The 16,613-nt window shown below is 47.8% G+C and overlaps 1 protein-coding gene across 1 annotated transcript; it reads left to right on the top strand.

The window, feature by feature from the left end:
- Positions 1 to 127: 127 nt before the first annotated feature.
- pdcd10b (programmed cell death 10b) lies at positions 128 to 4,458 on the top strand. Its single transcript, XM_028976881.1, has 8 exons — positions 128 to 283; positions 1,228 to 1,408; positions 2,270 to 2,323; positions 2,767 to 2,884; positions 3,071 to 3,197; positions 3,546 to 3,624; positions 3,770 to 3,852; positions 3,956 to 4,458. The coding sequence occupies exons 2-8, from the start codon at positions 1,319 to 1,321 to the stop codon at positions 4,035 to 4,037; spliced, it is 633 nt and encodes a 210-aa protein (XP_028832714.1). The 5' UTR covers positions 128 to 283; positions 1,228 to 1,318; the 3' UTR covers positions 4,038 to 4,458.
- The last annotated feature ends 12,155 nt before the right edge of the window (positions 4,459 to 16,613 follow it).

The raw sequence follows: 16,613 nt of genomic DNA, 5'->3' as shown, positions 1-16,613 counted from the left end.
CAAGCAGGACACTGAACCCTGACTGTCCCCGGAAGTAAGTAAGTCGCTCTGGATGAGGGCGTCTGGCAAAATGCCGTAATGGCGAAATGGAAATGACAGCTATACGTGTAGGGGGCGGCAGATAGCAGGGCGGCTCGCTTCCGCCTCCGAAGCACCGCAGAAGAAGCGCCGCCGATTTCCGTCTTGAAGTTGAAAAGAAAACACTGGTTTACGGGGAAAAGGGAAGCCACCGCGCCGACGGAAAAGCTTAATATTTTACACGCGTAACTTGGGACGGGAGGAGGTAAAGTGCGTCCTGTTTCTGGGTGTTGGCGTGTCGACGATTCGGGACGTTTTCCTCGGTCCACTGTAACGAGCGAAGCGGATTGGCCCCAAATGAGCTAGTTAGCATGTTAGCTTCCAGCCCTCGCCGGCTTTCAGCCTGTCCGCAGAACGCCAGTCTACATTAAATGTCATTTTTCTGCATTTGCAGTCGCTGCTTCCTTCAAGCTGACTAATTAAGAAGGTTGTCGGGGAAAGACCGGGCTAATTAGCGCGAAACTCCGCCGTGGCTGGAGCAGAAGCTCGTTGTGCGCTTGGTTAAATCTGGGCGATAATTGCGAGTGAGTCGGGGGGCCCGGCGCTGGTGTTTGCCGCAGGTCCCGTCTTCTCGCCAACGCCTTTCGGCCGTCCGGCGAGAATCGGGGCTCCTGTCCCGCTAATAACGCGGCGTAGGCCGAGCGCTAATGCCGTTGTGTAACGTCCTCGGGCTTCACCTGCGGTGGCATCGACGCGTTGCCACACGTACGATATGCACCGTGCTTGCGCGATAATTATCGTGCTTGTACGATGCACGGTCAATAATTACAAAAGATCCCGCAATTTACGATAATTTCACCCCTTCGTTTTATTGTTGTTTCATTAGCACGCCAGGGTACAGGTCTGTTCTCATGCTTGGCTTGTTTGTGCGCAACGAGATCATTTAATGTAGATCTATTATAACGGCCCGGCGATGTGAAGCGCTGATAGCACACAAACTACAGATCCCATAATGCAGCGCTTCAGTTGCCTGACCAATCACGATCCAGAACTCGTTCTGTGGGTAAAAGTTGATTTAAACCACATAACGTGCGCAGTCTTTGATGCTATGTGTTGTTGAAGCAGATTTTCTGAGCAACGTCAATTGCGTGTGTGCGATAATCTTTTTGGGAGTACAATAATTTTGAGGTGCTGGTACCATTCTTTAAGGTCTAGGATCTGGCAACACTGGGCTGCAGTGAGAAGCTCGTGGCCTTGTCCCCATCGCACGTTCCCACCTGGAGTCGGCCCTCCACCGAGGATGACAATGGAAGAGATGAAGAATGAAGCAGAGACGAGCTCCATGGTTTCCATGACATTGTACGCCGTCATGTACCCTGTTTTCAACGAGGTAACAGCTTTCAAAATGACCGAGCCAATAAAAGTCTGTAAAGTGCTGCATAGTCTTCTACTCAACTACACTACAGTTTAGAAATTTCTGTTCTTCCATAAAAATGTTAAATGTGTTTGAATAGAACAAAATTACGAAAAAGTATAATAAATAGTAATTGAGTGCTTATGTAGTCAAACCCCCTGTCTTTGTCCAGTTGCTTCTTTAATCAAAAACCTGTGGCCATTAGACAAGTACCAGACAGTGCAGTGATGAAGTGTGTCCAGTGTATGGGGTATACAGCATACGAATGTGTTGTAGAGGACGGGAGTAATGGGTCAGGCAAATGTCCCATGCATCAGTAGAGGACAGTGAAATGGACGTTTCAGGGGCAGCGCTGGAAACGGACCCGTAATTGGAAGGTTGCCGGTTTGTGTCCTGAACCGCTGAGGTGCCCTTGATCAAACACCTGGACATGTCACATATTGACACGGGGGGTATTAAACAGTCCAGAATGAGGACACTGGGGCGTGCGAGAGCGTTCAGTCATGCCTGCAGGCTCCTCCTCTTTTTTTAGCCAACACTCCCAGTGCGCTTTTATAGCGCCATTCGTGTTCTGCCACAAATAAGAGAGCACAGCTGGTAAAACCGAGGAAAAGTCCCACTGCCTGAACGACACCAGGGCCGCTGCATCTGCGGAAATTGTTGGGATCAAGTTATTCCGAACATTTTTCATAAAATGGTCTCAAGACAAAAATGTGGCGCTAGCAGGTTTCTGCATGAGGTTATAGGGGGGGAAAAAAGTGAACTGTCTCTGTACTTTTAAACCAACTGAGTTGTTTGTTCCCGCCGGTGTGTTAACTCTGTTGCTCTGATTGGCAGTTGGAGAGGATAAACATGTCGGCAGCACAGACGTTGCGGGCAGCGTTTATTAAGGTAAAATGTTAACTTGGTACGTCAGTAATTACAAGAAAGTGATAAATAACTATGAATGTTTCCTGTATTCGGTTCTTTAAAATGACCTCCATAGAGAAGGCGTGTCCACACTTGATGACGTACGTTATAGCTGAACAGTTGAAAATAGTAGTGGTAGTAGCCTAGTGGGTAACACACTCGCTTATGAACCAGAAGATCCAGGTTCAAACCCCACTTATTACCATCGTGTCCCTGAGCAAGACGCTTAACCATGAGTGTCTCCAGGGGGGGACTGTCCCTGTAACTACTGATTGTAAGTCGCTCTGGATAAGGGCGTCTGGTAATTGCTGTAAAAGCAAATGGGGTTTTTATTATGACTGATAGAGCCTGGATAGGAAGGGTCTCTCTTACTCAAATGCAGTAAATGAACAGGGCTGATTGGGTTTTTTTTTTTTTTTTTCCAGGCAGAGAAGGAGAACCCAGGTCTCACTCAGGACATCATCTTGAAGATCTTAGAGAAGAAGAATGTGGAGATCAACTTTACAGAATCTTTACTTCGCATGGCAGCAGATGATGTAGAAGGTAGAGGCAATTAAAGGCATTTAAAAGCACCATATAATCCCAACGATTCTGTGGCGTCACATGGTCGCCATGAGCTGTTTTCCGTTTGTTTTCTTTGCTTTTAAACTGCACCGGTGTGTTCGCTCTGTCTGTGTTTGCGCCGCCTTGTTGGGGCCTGATGTCCTTCCTCTGCGCACTTTTCTGCAGAATACTTGATTGAGAGGCCAGAGCAGGAGTTCCAGGACCTGAACGAGAAGGCGAGGGCGTTAAAACAGATCCTCAGCAAGATCCCGGACGAGATCAATGACCGCGTGCGCTTCCTGCAGACCATAAAGTAACCTTGTTTTGTTCAGTTCGTTTTCTGAATCAAACGTATTCGTTTGGCCATGTAGCTAAATTCTTCAGAATTGTGTCTTATTTCAGCTGTCTTGCCTCGTTGCTTTTATTTGCACATGATTATGTTAAGAATGTTGTGGATAGATGTTCTCATCAGTCTCACTTACAGCATAACTGCAGACTGTCCCATCAGTCGGCCGCGCCAGCACTGTTATAATTAGTTTAGCGTTCCGCCAGCACCGTAAATCAGGACAAATTTATTCCTATCGACACAATCAGCGGCGCTCCTGTGATAGTGCAGCGGTGGTTCGTGTAGCGTGACGCTGCTGCTGTGCCTCCCACGCAGGGATATCGCCAGTGCCATCAAGGAGCTGCTGGACACCGTGAACAACGTCTTCAAGAAGTACCAGTACCAGAACCGCAGGGTGGGTGCCATCTCACACATTTAGTCCCGCACCCCTAAAAGAAGCATTTAATTAGCAAATCCGGCCCGTGAAATGCTCCGGAGTGGATTTTAGAACGTCAGTCAATGTTGTGATGGGATGATCTTCTGTGAATTGGATTCTTTAGGCACTTGAACACCAAAAGAAGGAGTTTGTGAAGTACTCCAAAAGCTTCAGCGACACGCTGAAAACATACTTCAAGGACGGAAAGTAAGCGGTTCTTTTTTTTTTTCTTTCTAATACGGTTAATATGAGTTCTTGTTAAAACATGTTGCAAATTTTAAATTTTTAAAAAAAAAAATTTATTTAACAGGGCAATAAACGTCTTCATGAGTGCCAACCGGCTAATCCATCAAACAAACCTGATACTTCAGACCTTCAAAACAGTTGCCTAGGAGGATCTCTGCAGGGTTTACAGGTGTGACGTTATCGTGGGAAATAGGCTCCAATATATGTAAAATACAATTTTTTTTTTTTTTTCTTTTCAAAGTATAATTTATAAGTCTTGCCTCTTTTGGAAGATTAGAGGCATGGTATTAAAGACAATATAAATATATATATATTAAACGACTTTTAGCTTCCTAATCAAGATTCCATCACTGAGACTGCTTCACATCCTTTCCTTTTTACTATCGTTTCAATCACATGAAAGCCAAAAGACTTCACGCCTTAAAGTGTCATGCAACATTCCTTATACAAAGTGTAAATATTGGTATTCTCTCTCCAACATTCTGGCATTTAAGAGGTGAAAGTTATGTATTTAACAGAGACTTGGTTGCACATGTTCAATAAATAGTTTCCAAATGTTGAAATTTTTTAATTTGTCCATCTAGTGGTCTTTTGTTCAGTTTTGTTGTTTTTTTAACCAGGGTGCTTGGCTGGTTTTGAAAGTCTACGGTAAATGTTTTTCCAGACTTTTTCAAAGTTTCATGCACGATTCCATAGTAGAGTCTGCACAAAGCATTTTAAAATAAGTGTAATATGTCGGAAAAAAATCTTGAACTTTCTAGCTGCTCACATAAGTGTGCAGTAGGTGACTGATAGAAAGACTCACAACTGTAGCCCAGTTGTTCAAATAATTTAATTTGGATAAAAAATTATCAGGATTTTGAAATCCAGGATATGTTTTATTCTGGGTTTTTTTTTTTTTTTTTTACAAATATTTGAATTTTCACATAACCAATGTGCAGTAGACCTTTTCATTTCAAGCTACGGATAATTCATACGGGTTCATTTACTATCCTGTAAGGCATCATGTCTTATTGTTTTATTTTCAATGACACCGTCTTAGTTAAACAATGGTACAAAATATAAATAATATAATCAGGAAACATGCTTTTGTGGTCAAAACCTGTGTTTACGTTTCTGCCCAAATTTTGCCATGAATCCACCATTTATTCAGATTTTTTTTATACAAATTGTATTTGTTTGTATACAAATTCACAAACAAATTTTTGAACATTTTGATTGCACATTAACACATCTGGTTTTTATTTCTCAATAGAAATGTTGTGCACTAATTCACTTTTTGAACTTTTATTCTCCCCTCCACTACAACATTATCTTCACCAACCGTCATGGCTTCCAAACGTGCGAAGCATTGCAGTTGCTCACTGATAAGATGTAAAAAGGAGCACAAATGTATTTTTTATTTATTTGTTTTTACGTTTCGTCACATGAGTTTCTGAAGAACCAGAGGGGTTCTTTTTTTTCCTGTCTGCTGGTTTGATCCAGATAAAGATTGAGATTTGATTAGGTGATATGATCCCATCTATTTTTCCTTTTGAACTTTTTTTTTTTTTTTAAGATTCAATCCAATCGGTTTTCCAAAATTTCATTGGATTGCATTTTGAACTACTGAGCCCTGGAGCATAGAACTACATAGTCAAAAGTAAAAAGGTCAAGCACCCATTTTAACCTAATCCTACATAAAATGCAGTTGACTGCATCTCTCTGGTGTGTATGTACTACATTTACATTTAAATGTATTTACCAGAAGCCCTTATCCAGAGCAACTTACAATCAGTAGTTACAGGGAAGTCCCCCCCCTGGAGACACTCAGGGTCAAGTGTCTTGCTCAGGGACACAATGGTAGTAAATGGTAGTATATAAGTTGCCCATATACTGTCATTTGATAGAAAATGAAATGATAAAATAATAAGTCTGCAGATGCTAATTCACTTGATAGCAACTCCCCAGTGTTTTTAAATAGTCTTCGGTGTTACGTGTCTGTGAAGATTCTCAGTCTCCGGTGTTGAGGAGCACCGGCCCTATTGACACGTTTTCTGTGTCGGCGCGGTGCTGATAAAGCCCAGGCCCCAGTCGCTCTCGTTTAAACTTAATCGTCCTTTAATTTCATCAGCGGCGGGCGCCACCCTGCCCGTCGCCGGTTCCGCTTCTCCGTGGCGAAAATTCCTTTAGAGGGGCAATTGACAGCCGGAGACCCACTTGAGGTGATTTATTAAATCCCAGGCAGGCCCGCCTCCGCTTTAATAACGCGTGATCCTTTTTAGACGCGCTCGCGTGCGTGTTTGTCACCTGCGAAAGCCACGCATCCTCCGGTCATTAGTGGAGAGGGGCCAGGCGCGCGTCGATGAAACGCAATTCACGCCCCCTCGTCTCCTGTGACCCCACCCTTCCCACCACGCCCTGCTGTCTGAATGAGCTTCTCAGAGTGGGGAAAAAAAATGTTTAATTCCATTTTCCAAAGTAGATTTTAAATTCGGAGTCGTTCCGAGGCGAAATCTCCAATTTAATTTATACACGGTGCTTGATATTCATGTTATGCCGTCCTCGGCTCGGAATTCGGGAAGAGCACCTGCATTAATGGAAAAGGCCCACGAGCCAGGGAATCATTTGCATTTAAAATGGGGTGGTGGAAAAGTAGCGTTTAATGAGGCGCGGTCACTCACCGGTTTATGTGGGGTTTATTTGTGTGTGTGCGTACGAACATTGTTCAGCTAAATAGAATTCAACTTATTTAATAAAGGCATTCGCGGAAGAGCAACTCGGCCGCGTTCTCCCGTCACTTTCGCAACGCTTTGGCGATTAATTAAAAGAAAGTAGAGCATAAAGAGTCTAATTAATATGCTATTCCAACATGTGACTGGCTAATTTGAGGTTATGGGCTCGTCGGCCGATATAAATTAACAGGTGCAACGGGCAAAAAGTGCAAAGATGAATCTCCTCTAAAATGCCCCCTTAGGCCTTAATACAGCAACATTTCAGAATACGGAACGATTCTTCTCTTTAATAGCATTTGTCAAAAGTGTCTTCAAAAAAAATGACTGCAATGTGCTCTGATTGAAATGAAAGGCAACTTATCATGGACGAACGTGGGAAATTTGTCTCATCAGGGGTTCACTGACTAGTGCTGTAGATCACAGGCAAACTTACAAATTTAGGAGGGGTTTCCCTCATCTCTACCCTAATTCTGCGGTGAAACGTGGTCCTGCGGCTCGATCTAGTGCAGTTAATACAGTAAACCACTGATGGAGCAACCGAAGTCCCAGGTTCAAACCCCACTTATTAACATCGTGTCCCTGAGCACTTAACCCTAAGTGTCTCCAGGGGGGGGAAATGTCACTGTCTGATTTCTGATTGTAAGGCGCAGTGTATAAGGCATCTGATCAATGGCGTAAATGTAAATATGTCACAATTTACGGCATTCACCAGACGGCTTTATCCAGAGCGCCTTGCAATCAGTCGTGACGGGGACACAATGGTGATTTGAACCTGGGTCCCCAGATATTGATTTTAAACGGTGTTCGACATGGATGGTAACCTGTCTTCTGTTTTTAATTAGCCGCCGTCCTTGTACCCGCGGCACCGCGTACTTACCATGGAAGTGTTGTTTTTTTATGTAATATTTAATATTTGGAGCAGCAGTAGAATGTTTTTATTCGGCGTGCCGTGTCAGGCTGTGTTTGTGGGGTGCGAGGGGGAGTTTTTGGAATCCCTGGCCGTCGGTGGTGACCCCTGTTGCCGGTAAACGAGTGTTCGTAGCGTTCGTGACTGGCGCGGCAAGCAGGTGGGGAAAATTCCCCCCCGGCCGTCGGCGGAGAGAGAACTCTTCTCCATTAACATCTCTCCCGTTTCCTGCCGCACTCTGTGTGATGGATCGAGCCGGCCGTCGCCGAGCTGGCCCGAAGAGACCGTTGCCATGGCGATGTGCCTGATGGATTGATAGGTCGGTGAACTTGTGTTTGGTTTATTTCCGTTTCTTGTGGGAGTGGGGAAGGGGAAAGGCCGGCGGGGGGTCCGGCTCCATTAAAATGCAGACTCCTCTCAGGTATTTGTGTACTCGGCCGTGAAATTGGAGTTGTTGTTGAACCGTGGATTAACTTCGGGTGAGATAATCGAATATGAAATTACGGAGCGGACAGGAAGTGCCTGCACTCGCTCGGACGCACAGTGTTTTTTTTTTTTCCGTGATGAGTGGACGAAACGGAGTGGAAGGTGCAGGTGGATGTGTGCTGTGACTCCGTTGGCTCCACATTAGTCATCCAGAATTGGCACTGATCAGGTGATCTAAATGCAAAACGATTGCAAATACTGATCCATGAGTACGTGCGAGTGCAATCAGAGGGACGAGCGATATGAGCTCTAAGTGTGTGTGTGTGTGTGTGTGTGTGTGTGTGTGTGTGTGTGTGTGTGTGTGTGTGTGTGTGGAGAGGCGGGCGGTTCCTGCAGCCACTGGGTGGCAGTAGAGAGCCGGGTGGTGAACGGCCCGCAGCGCCAAGGTGGTGAATGGTCACTGCAGCGCCAAGCCGGCTCCGAGCGTCCCTCACAGATTGCATTTTTTTTTCTTGGTAATAACTCCATGCTGATGGAGCATGGACGTTGCCGTCTGTCACAATATACCACAACATTTAGCTTTTCATGTTGTACAATGGACTAAATACGGCCAACATATTTACTTTTTTTTATTTATTTCTGTACTAATATTTCATTTCTAAGTCGTCTGCATGTTAATAATTAGATTTTTTGGTTTGCTTTTATCATATCATATGTAATGTGAGGCATTAGTAGCCTAGTGGGTATCGCACTCATTTATAAACCAGAAGTTACAGGTTAAAAAGAACCCACTTACAAACATTGGGTCCCAGAGCAAGACCCTGAATATACATACACAATGTGTACATGCACCACAGCTGCCTGCAAAATAGCAGGGGCCTACAGGGTAAGAAAATAAAGTTAAATAAAAGTACATTTCGGTGACTAGGCAGCAGGGATTTGCACATTTTAACAGTGACCCATCTGTCTTATTCATCATCTAATATAAATCCACACCGGTCCCTGCGCTTATATCTAGTCCTCAAGAATGGGGATGTGCAATGAAACGCTGCATTTCTGTTGCTCGTGTTGTACTCGAGTATCGTCCATGAAGCTTTTCCAAATAAGATAAAACAGCAAGCATACGAGGACCGGCCACCACGATTTATTCACACGTCGTGAAGGTGGCAGGAAAGAACCTTCCCGGCGCCTGCGTCCCCGTCATGCCACAGCGGTGGCGACGAGGGTTAATCGATTTAAGACCCGCTCATCTGGCGGGCTTCCTCCGCATCAGACGCTGCGCCCCTTTTCTGAGGGCTGCGGGGGGGGTCAGACCGTGTCACCTGGTTGATATTTGAAAAAGTCAGGCGTCTCGTTCCATTCCTCTGAAAAGGTGCCGTCGGTGGGTGGTGCATTGTTCATGTCGGAGACCTTCCGGAAACGCAGGTGACCCTTCGGTGCCCGTGGTGGGGCGCGGTTGGGTTTTTGTGTGCAGGGCCGATAGCAAAAGCACTTTTTAGGGGATTAGGGTAGCGAAGGGGTGGAGTGTCTTCTCTTTCCTGCCGTTATTTTATTTCCCTTCAGCCCATTGCATCACATGTGATGCAAATCTCGGCTCAGTGCCTCCCGCTCGGGCGCCCCGATTCAGTCCTAGGCGCAGACGCCCCACGAGCCTCTGCAGTAGCGCATCACTCCGCGCCGCTGGCTCTGGCTTAGCCAAGGGCCTCCATTTTCCACGGTCGGCAGGGGGGGGGACGCGAGCCCGGTCACGCAGCACAACCCTGACCCCTGTGCGGATTCTTCCCGCTCGCCGCGGCCACCCCTCCCCTCCCCCCGCTTAGCGCGGTTAAAGGCCTCTCGCTAGTTTCCTTCGGGAAGATGGAGGGCTGACGATCAGAGCTGCCTTCACGCTCTGGAAAGAGTTTTCCTGACATCCGCGTGCTCATTGGCCGAGAGCGAGCCAATCGGCATACACTTCCATGCTTGTGAGGGGAAATAAAATCCTCTTTTATGGGGAGCCTTGAAATGGAATAATAATGCCTCCCACATTTGCTCTGTAGTTGGGCTCGGTGCCGAATTTGGAGCTCGATATGAACGTGTTTAAGTCGGTGGCGCGCCGCGCCCTTTAAACCCCTGCCGCGCAGCAACCAAATGAGTTGTTTTTGATGCACAGTCACTTTCCCTCTGCCCGAGTGCAGTGGTGAGATGGGAAGCATAATCCCACCATGCCCCCCTTTTAAAGAGGTCACCGTGGGTAATGAATTGGAAAACCTCACAATTTATTTCCACTTTTCAGTCATAATTAATATATTGGCTTTTCTGTGTAGGTTTATAAGAGTCGAGAAAGTTTCAGTTTGGAATTTCAGTATGAAACAATTACAGTAAGAGACGGTGTTTGCTAATGTCGCATCAAGTTTATCTCGTGGATTTCAGTAAGCAGACAGAAACAAGAAATGGGTGCTTGCTGGTCATCTATATGTTGTAGAGGAGGAACCAGGCCTTTTTGTTGGTGTGAAATTATTTCTGACACCCAGAAGGACTAATTTGGGGGCAGTGGTGACCTAGCGGTTAAGAAAGCGGCCCCGTAACCAGAAGGTTGCCGGTTCGAATCCCCATCTGCCAAGGTGCCACTGAGCAAAGCACCGTCCCCACACACTGCTCCCCGGGCACCTGTCATGGCTGCCCACTGCTCACCAAGTGTGATGGGTTAAATGCAGAGGACACATTTCATTGTGTGCACCGTGTGCTGTGCTGCAGTGTTTCACAATGACAATCACTTCACTTTCACTAATTAATTTCTCACACACCTTACTTTTAAGTCTAAATGTTTAAGACCAAAATACACTACAAGTCAGTTACTTGGAAGTAGTTTAGCAGATCGGGTCTGCAGTTGTTAAGTCTAGCTATACTGGTATGAACATTTTTTTCCTCTGATGTACGCCCACAACACCCCATAATGACAACATGAAAAAAGTTTACTTGACAAAATTGAGCTCCGGTGCCTCCTGTTTCCCCTGATCATCCTTGAGATGTTTCTGAAGCTTATGTGGAGTCCACCTGTGGTGTTGATTGGACCTGATTTGGAAAGACACACACTTAACAGTTCACATCAGAGCACAAACCAAGCATGAAGTCAAAGGGATTGTCTGTAGACCAGGATCGTTCAGATAATGGTCGCACAAACCCCCAGGACTCTTCCTAGAGCTGGCTAGCCATCGGGGGAGAAGGGGGAGGTGACCAAGAACCCAATGGTCACTCTGTCAGAGCTCCAGAGGTCCTCTCTGGACAGAGGAAAACCTTCTAGTAGGACAACCATCTCTGCAGCAATGGTAAAATGGCCAAACAGAAACCACTCATTAGCACATGGCGGCCCGCCTTGAGTTTGCCAAAAGGCACCTGAAGGACTCTCGGACCATGAGAATCTAAATTTTCTGCTCTGATGAGACAAAGATTTAACTCTGGTGTGAATTCCAGGCGTAACGTTTGGAGGAAACGAGGCACCAGACCAATGCCATCTCTACGGTGAAGCATGGTGGTGGCAGCATCATGCTGTGGGGATGTTTTTTCAGCTACAGGAACTGGGAGACTAGTCAGAACAGAGCGCTTTTGAACTCGGACTGGGGCGACGGTTCATCTTTCAGTAGGACAATGACCCTAAGCACACAGCCACGGAGTGACTTCAGGAAAAAAATCCACGAAATACACCACACACGTTTCAAGTAAAAATGTGTTCTTATCAGTCCCCTCTGAACATCATGAATTGCGCGCTGTCACTTCTCATAAATCATCTGGCTTCGTGTCCACACGCCACGCGTGTGCCAAACTCGGATTTACTGGTTTTTATACATTTTTTTTTCCTTCACCGCGCTCTGTTGCGTCGGATCTGAAACGTTCCAGGAACGTTCCCCCCAGAGCAAAAACATGCTTATTTGCATGCAGGCTTTTGCTTCATCACTGGCAGATCTGCAGATGAAAGTGGGAGCGGAGACCCCCGCTCCAGAAGACCGAGCGATGCAGGACGGGCTGTTTGTGAACAGGAATAAATGAATTAGTAAAGAGTTCGCTGTGTGTGTAGCACTGCGGCGCACCTTCTACCTCCGTAAATTAGGTCCCTGCGGTGCGGCGCAGACGCTCGCTCTGGTTCTCGATGCGCGCTACGACATCTGGAACGATACCCCACATTTTCCAGGTTGTTTCCTCTTTTTAACCCTGTCCTACCCGGCTCATTGCTCCATACGCATGATGTGTTAATTATGATCACGTTTGATGCTCCGACGAAGTGTGCGACGCACGGCGGCGCCGCTGTAAATGTATAATTAGTCGTCGCCATCAAAGTGGCCCAGCTTCCGCCGACAGCGTGGTGTCTATCCTGGGAGGAAAATGGATGTTTGCTCTGTGCAGCCATGCTTTCCTATTATCAGATTTTTATTTATTATAATTTTTTTGTTGTTGTTGTTCCCCCATCTGATGTGACGGAGGAACATTGTTCATAGGGGCAGTGGTGGCCTAGCGGTTAAGGAAGAGGCTCCGCCAAGGTGCCACTGAGGTGCCACTGAGCAAAGCACCGTCCCACCACGCTGCTCCCCGAGCGCCTGTCATGGCCGCCCACTGCTCACCAAAGGTGATGGGATAAATGCAGAGGGCAAATTTCACTGTGCGCACAATGTGCTGTGCTGCTGTGTATCACAATCACTTCACATTATTTTTTTATTATTTACTCACCTGCTGTCTCCATCAACATAGTGCATATCATTTTAATTTATTTTATTTTTTTTACCCCTCGTACCAGGCGTCCTGGTGTTTCCCCCCTCAACCCGGCCCCTAACGACAGAAAGGCCGGAGCTGTTAATACCGGGCGGCCAGGGGTCTCCAGCTATAATTGTGCTGTGGGCCGAGAGACTAGGCCAGGTATCAATGGAGGCATAAATGCCGGCTCCCCGCGGCGCAGTCAGGAGGTTCCCGGAGCCTTAACTCTTCCCTCGCCCGCAGAGGCGGAGCCTTTGTTGTCCCGCAAATCTAATTAAGGCGCGGCGGAAGCGGCGAGACCCAGAAACCTCGTTTAGTTTTGCCTGAGCAGCATGGCAGAGGGGGGAGGGAAGGCGCTCTGCCACTTTCCAAAATGGCCGCGGAAATAAGCTCCTCTGTCCCCAAGTGCAGATGGTGGCACGCGCCGACCGCCGTCCCCCGGCACCTGTCACAATCCAAGTCTGTGGACAACGGCGAGGGCCCGGGAAGGCAGAGCGATTGAATTCGTGCCTAATTTCTGCCACTCAAGCCGTAGGAGTGGGACAGAAAGGTCCCACCGCGGGGCCGAGATTAAAGGCCCACGTGGTGCCGTACAAAACACTCCCACCAGAGAAAAAAGCCGCTCGGGTAATTAGCGCTCCTCGATGTCGTACCAGAGACGCAGATGTTAGCAAATAACCAGGATGAGCCAGGGCCGGCGCCAGAAGTTCTCCCCGCGCTTTTTGCCCCGGCACTTGCCCGGAGAACATGTTGCATCCGGCCTGGGGCCTGGAGTGATGAAGTGGAGCTCAGCCCGGGCTGTAGGGAGCGGCTCCGTAAGGTAAAGTGAAGTGGTTGTCACTTGTGATGCGCGGCAGCACAGCACGCGGTGCAGACAGTGAAACGTGTCCTCTGCATTTAACCATCACCCTTGGTGAGCAGTGGGCGGCCATGACGGGCGCCCGGGGAGCAGCGTGTGGGGACGGTGCTTTGCTCAGTGGCACCTCAGTGGCACCTTGGCGGATCGGGATTCTGATTACGGGGCCGCTTCCTCAACCGCTAGGCCACCTAGGAAGATCTGTCCGACAGCGCGCCGCACCTCCTCGCACTCCAGACGAAGGCTCGCGACTCCTGCCACGGTTTTTTAATATCCATCTCTCTCTCTCGCCTCTTTCTCTCGCAGATAATGGTCGCCGGCCCGCCACCGCGCGGCCCAATCATCTTCCGTCAGGGGCTCCTCCGGCAATAACGGCAAATTAGTCCATCTCCGCATCCGCTCGGAGCCCCGGCCACAAGGAGGGCCCTTTTTTCCCTCCGACAATGGGCAGCAATTTGCCACGTTTCGCGGCAACTGAAAGCGGAGCCCGTTATTATAACCTCGGACTCGCTTTCACGCCGCGCGAGGTGGTTAATTACGCGGAGAGATGCCGCTATTTCCCTCATCCCCCGCGCCCAAGTGCGCATTGGACCCCTGGAACGCGGTGGAGATGTGAATCGGGCTCATCCCTTCATACTCCACTCCGTGGGTTCGGGCGGAAGTCGCGGCGGGGCGTTAATCCCAAAAAGCATCGCTAATGGCCATCATCCGCCGGCTCGCCTCCGGTTTTTCTTTTTCTTTCGGGGGGGGGGGGTTACTAGACCGTCCGACGCGTCACCCCTTTCTTTGTCACACGTCCGACGAAAGGCAATTAGCTTATCTGCGCGGAACATGCCATCACCGTGACAGCGTGATAGATGTGCTCTGTGACGGCGTCGGCCTCCGCGCATCAATCACCGCGCGACCACCTTTTAAAACAATGGCCGCGGCGCGCCGGGGAAATGGCAGGTCGGTAATTGGGATTCCATTGTCGGGCGAATGTAAACCCGGCGCACTCGTCTCAGCCAATCGTGCGCCGGCGTAGTCGGCCTAATGGCGCATAATGACGGTAATTAGCGAATGGGCGCGCGCGGCGGGACACGAAGTAGGCCTTGCTGGGCGAGTTGTAGTTCGAAACGCGAGATTGCGGTTTGCAACAGGCCCGGCAGGGAAGTTTGTGATAATGTGTGGGGGGGCGGGGCCAAGCTGAATAGCTAGTGGACGTTAATGAAGAGCACTCGGCCGTCCACCGTGACCAGAGTGGCCTCCGTAGCGGCAATTATCAAAAGCACGTAGCCCGGTGAGAGTTGTCTACAGGCGTCGGGAGCTTAATCTTTTACGAAATACAGAGCGCGGAATAAAAGAGAGGACTCGCTCGCGCTCTATCTTCCGCCTGCCCGCTTCAAGTGGACGCCCGTCGAATCACGTTCTACAGATGTAGGTTTAAGGACGTGGACGTACGGGTTTTCCGTCTGAATGGAGTTTATTTATTATTCACTAAGACCGCTATGCGGGAGCCATTTTTATCTTGCCGAGGTTTCCGCACTCTGTCATTGATTTGCAGGGTAAGTGTACTTGTATTAAATGGAGTGGGACCTATTGATGTTCCTCTCACCTGCCTTCGCGGGGAACGGAGTGCTGCAGATATTCCTCTGAAGTGCACGTTTCTTCGGTGGTAGGAGGAGAAACCAAATCAATTTCCCCTTGACAGATTCCCCCATAACGGTATCAGTATTAAATCCCTGTAAACAGTTCATAATGATTCCATTAATCCCACAACAGTTAAGGCGCACAAGGGACCTTTTTTTTTGGGTGACTGAAGTCAAACTGCATTTTGGTTGCAGATGGTGTTCTGAAGCAACACATGGAATAATGAGAATTTCCCTATAAGGACGTGATAAGGAGCGCTTCCAGAACGCTCGTCCAAGGACCAGTTGGTGCTTATCAGCACAGTCGCTGTCAAAACCAACATATCAATGTGGGTAAACAAAATTAAAATTGAAGGGTGACATATATGCATTTACCAACCACAAAATTATGACCACTAACAGCTGAAGGAAATATTATGATGTCCCATCTTTTGGCGTTGGGTGTGACACATTAGGCTGGTGAAGACATGGCACCAGATGGGAAATGTGATGCTCTGGGTAATGTTATGCTGGGAAACCTTGGATTCATTTTGGACACATACCACCTGCCTAAAGATGGTTGCTGTCCAACCTCACCCTTTCATGGAAACACGAGAGTTCTCTGGACTTGGCGATGGAGGCACCGCCACACTAGTTGTAGGACTTAAAGCATCTGTCTTGATGCCACATACCATAGCAGATGCCTAATCATGAGGACCTAATGAAAATATGGGCATTTACTTTACTTTACTTTACTTAGCAGACGCTTTATACAAAGCCATTTACAGGAGGAAGAAATTCTCATTCGGTTTCCATAGATTTTGAGTTACAAAACTTAGAGCCCTGATAAGGCCCAACTTGTCAAGAATAGAACATGCAGGGGAATTTTTTGTGCGTGTGCATGTGTGTGTGTGTGTTGGTGTTGGACTCGTTTGAAATACTTTTTAAACAAGTGCGTTTTCAAATGTTTCTTAAAGGTGGCAGTAGTCTCATTTAAAAGAATCCCTTTAAAGTGGATCTGCTCTAGAAAATGAGAGGAGAATGAATTTAGTAAAGAGTGAAGCTGGTTACTATGGCGACATAGATTAGTTTGCAACGTCACGGCAGCACATTCATCGAAAACCGATGGTTAAACACCTGAGCGGTGGAGGATTCTGATGCATCTCCACCAGCCAATCAGAAACCAGTGTTCATGCGGAGCACGTTATAATAAAATAACTACAATGGTGTGTGAGGGAGCGGGAAGTTCTTATCTCTTCGGCATTTACAAGCCCCGTCACCCCAGGTGGGGGGGACGGAAGATTAGCATCGGAGGAGCGTCCGTGGAAAAGATCCGATGGATGAGATGGAGGGACCGGAGGTGATGTCCATGCAGCCGCTGGCACAATAACGTCTCCCACGTGCGCCGGGGCCATCGCCACGTGAGGTTTACTGCGGCACGGAATCTACGCCCAAGCGGCTGTCGCCGTGAGACATGAATAAGTTCC

This window comes from Denticeps clupeoides, chromosome 4 (genome assembly GCF_900700375.1).
Source record: "Denticeps clupeoides chromosome 4, fDenClu1.1, whole genome shotgun sequence".
NCBI classification, from domain to species: domain Eukaryota; kingdom Metazoa; phylum Chordata; class Actinopteri; order Clupeiformes; family Denticipitidae; genus Denticeps; species Denticeps clupeoides.
The sequence above is the reverse complement of the archived record's forward strand: the minus strand, read 5'-3'. Positions and strand labels throughout refer to the sequence as shown.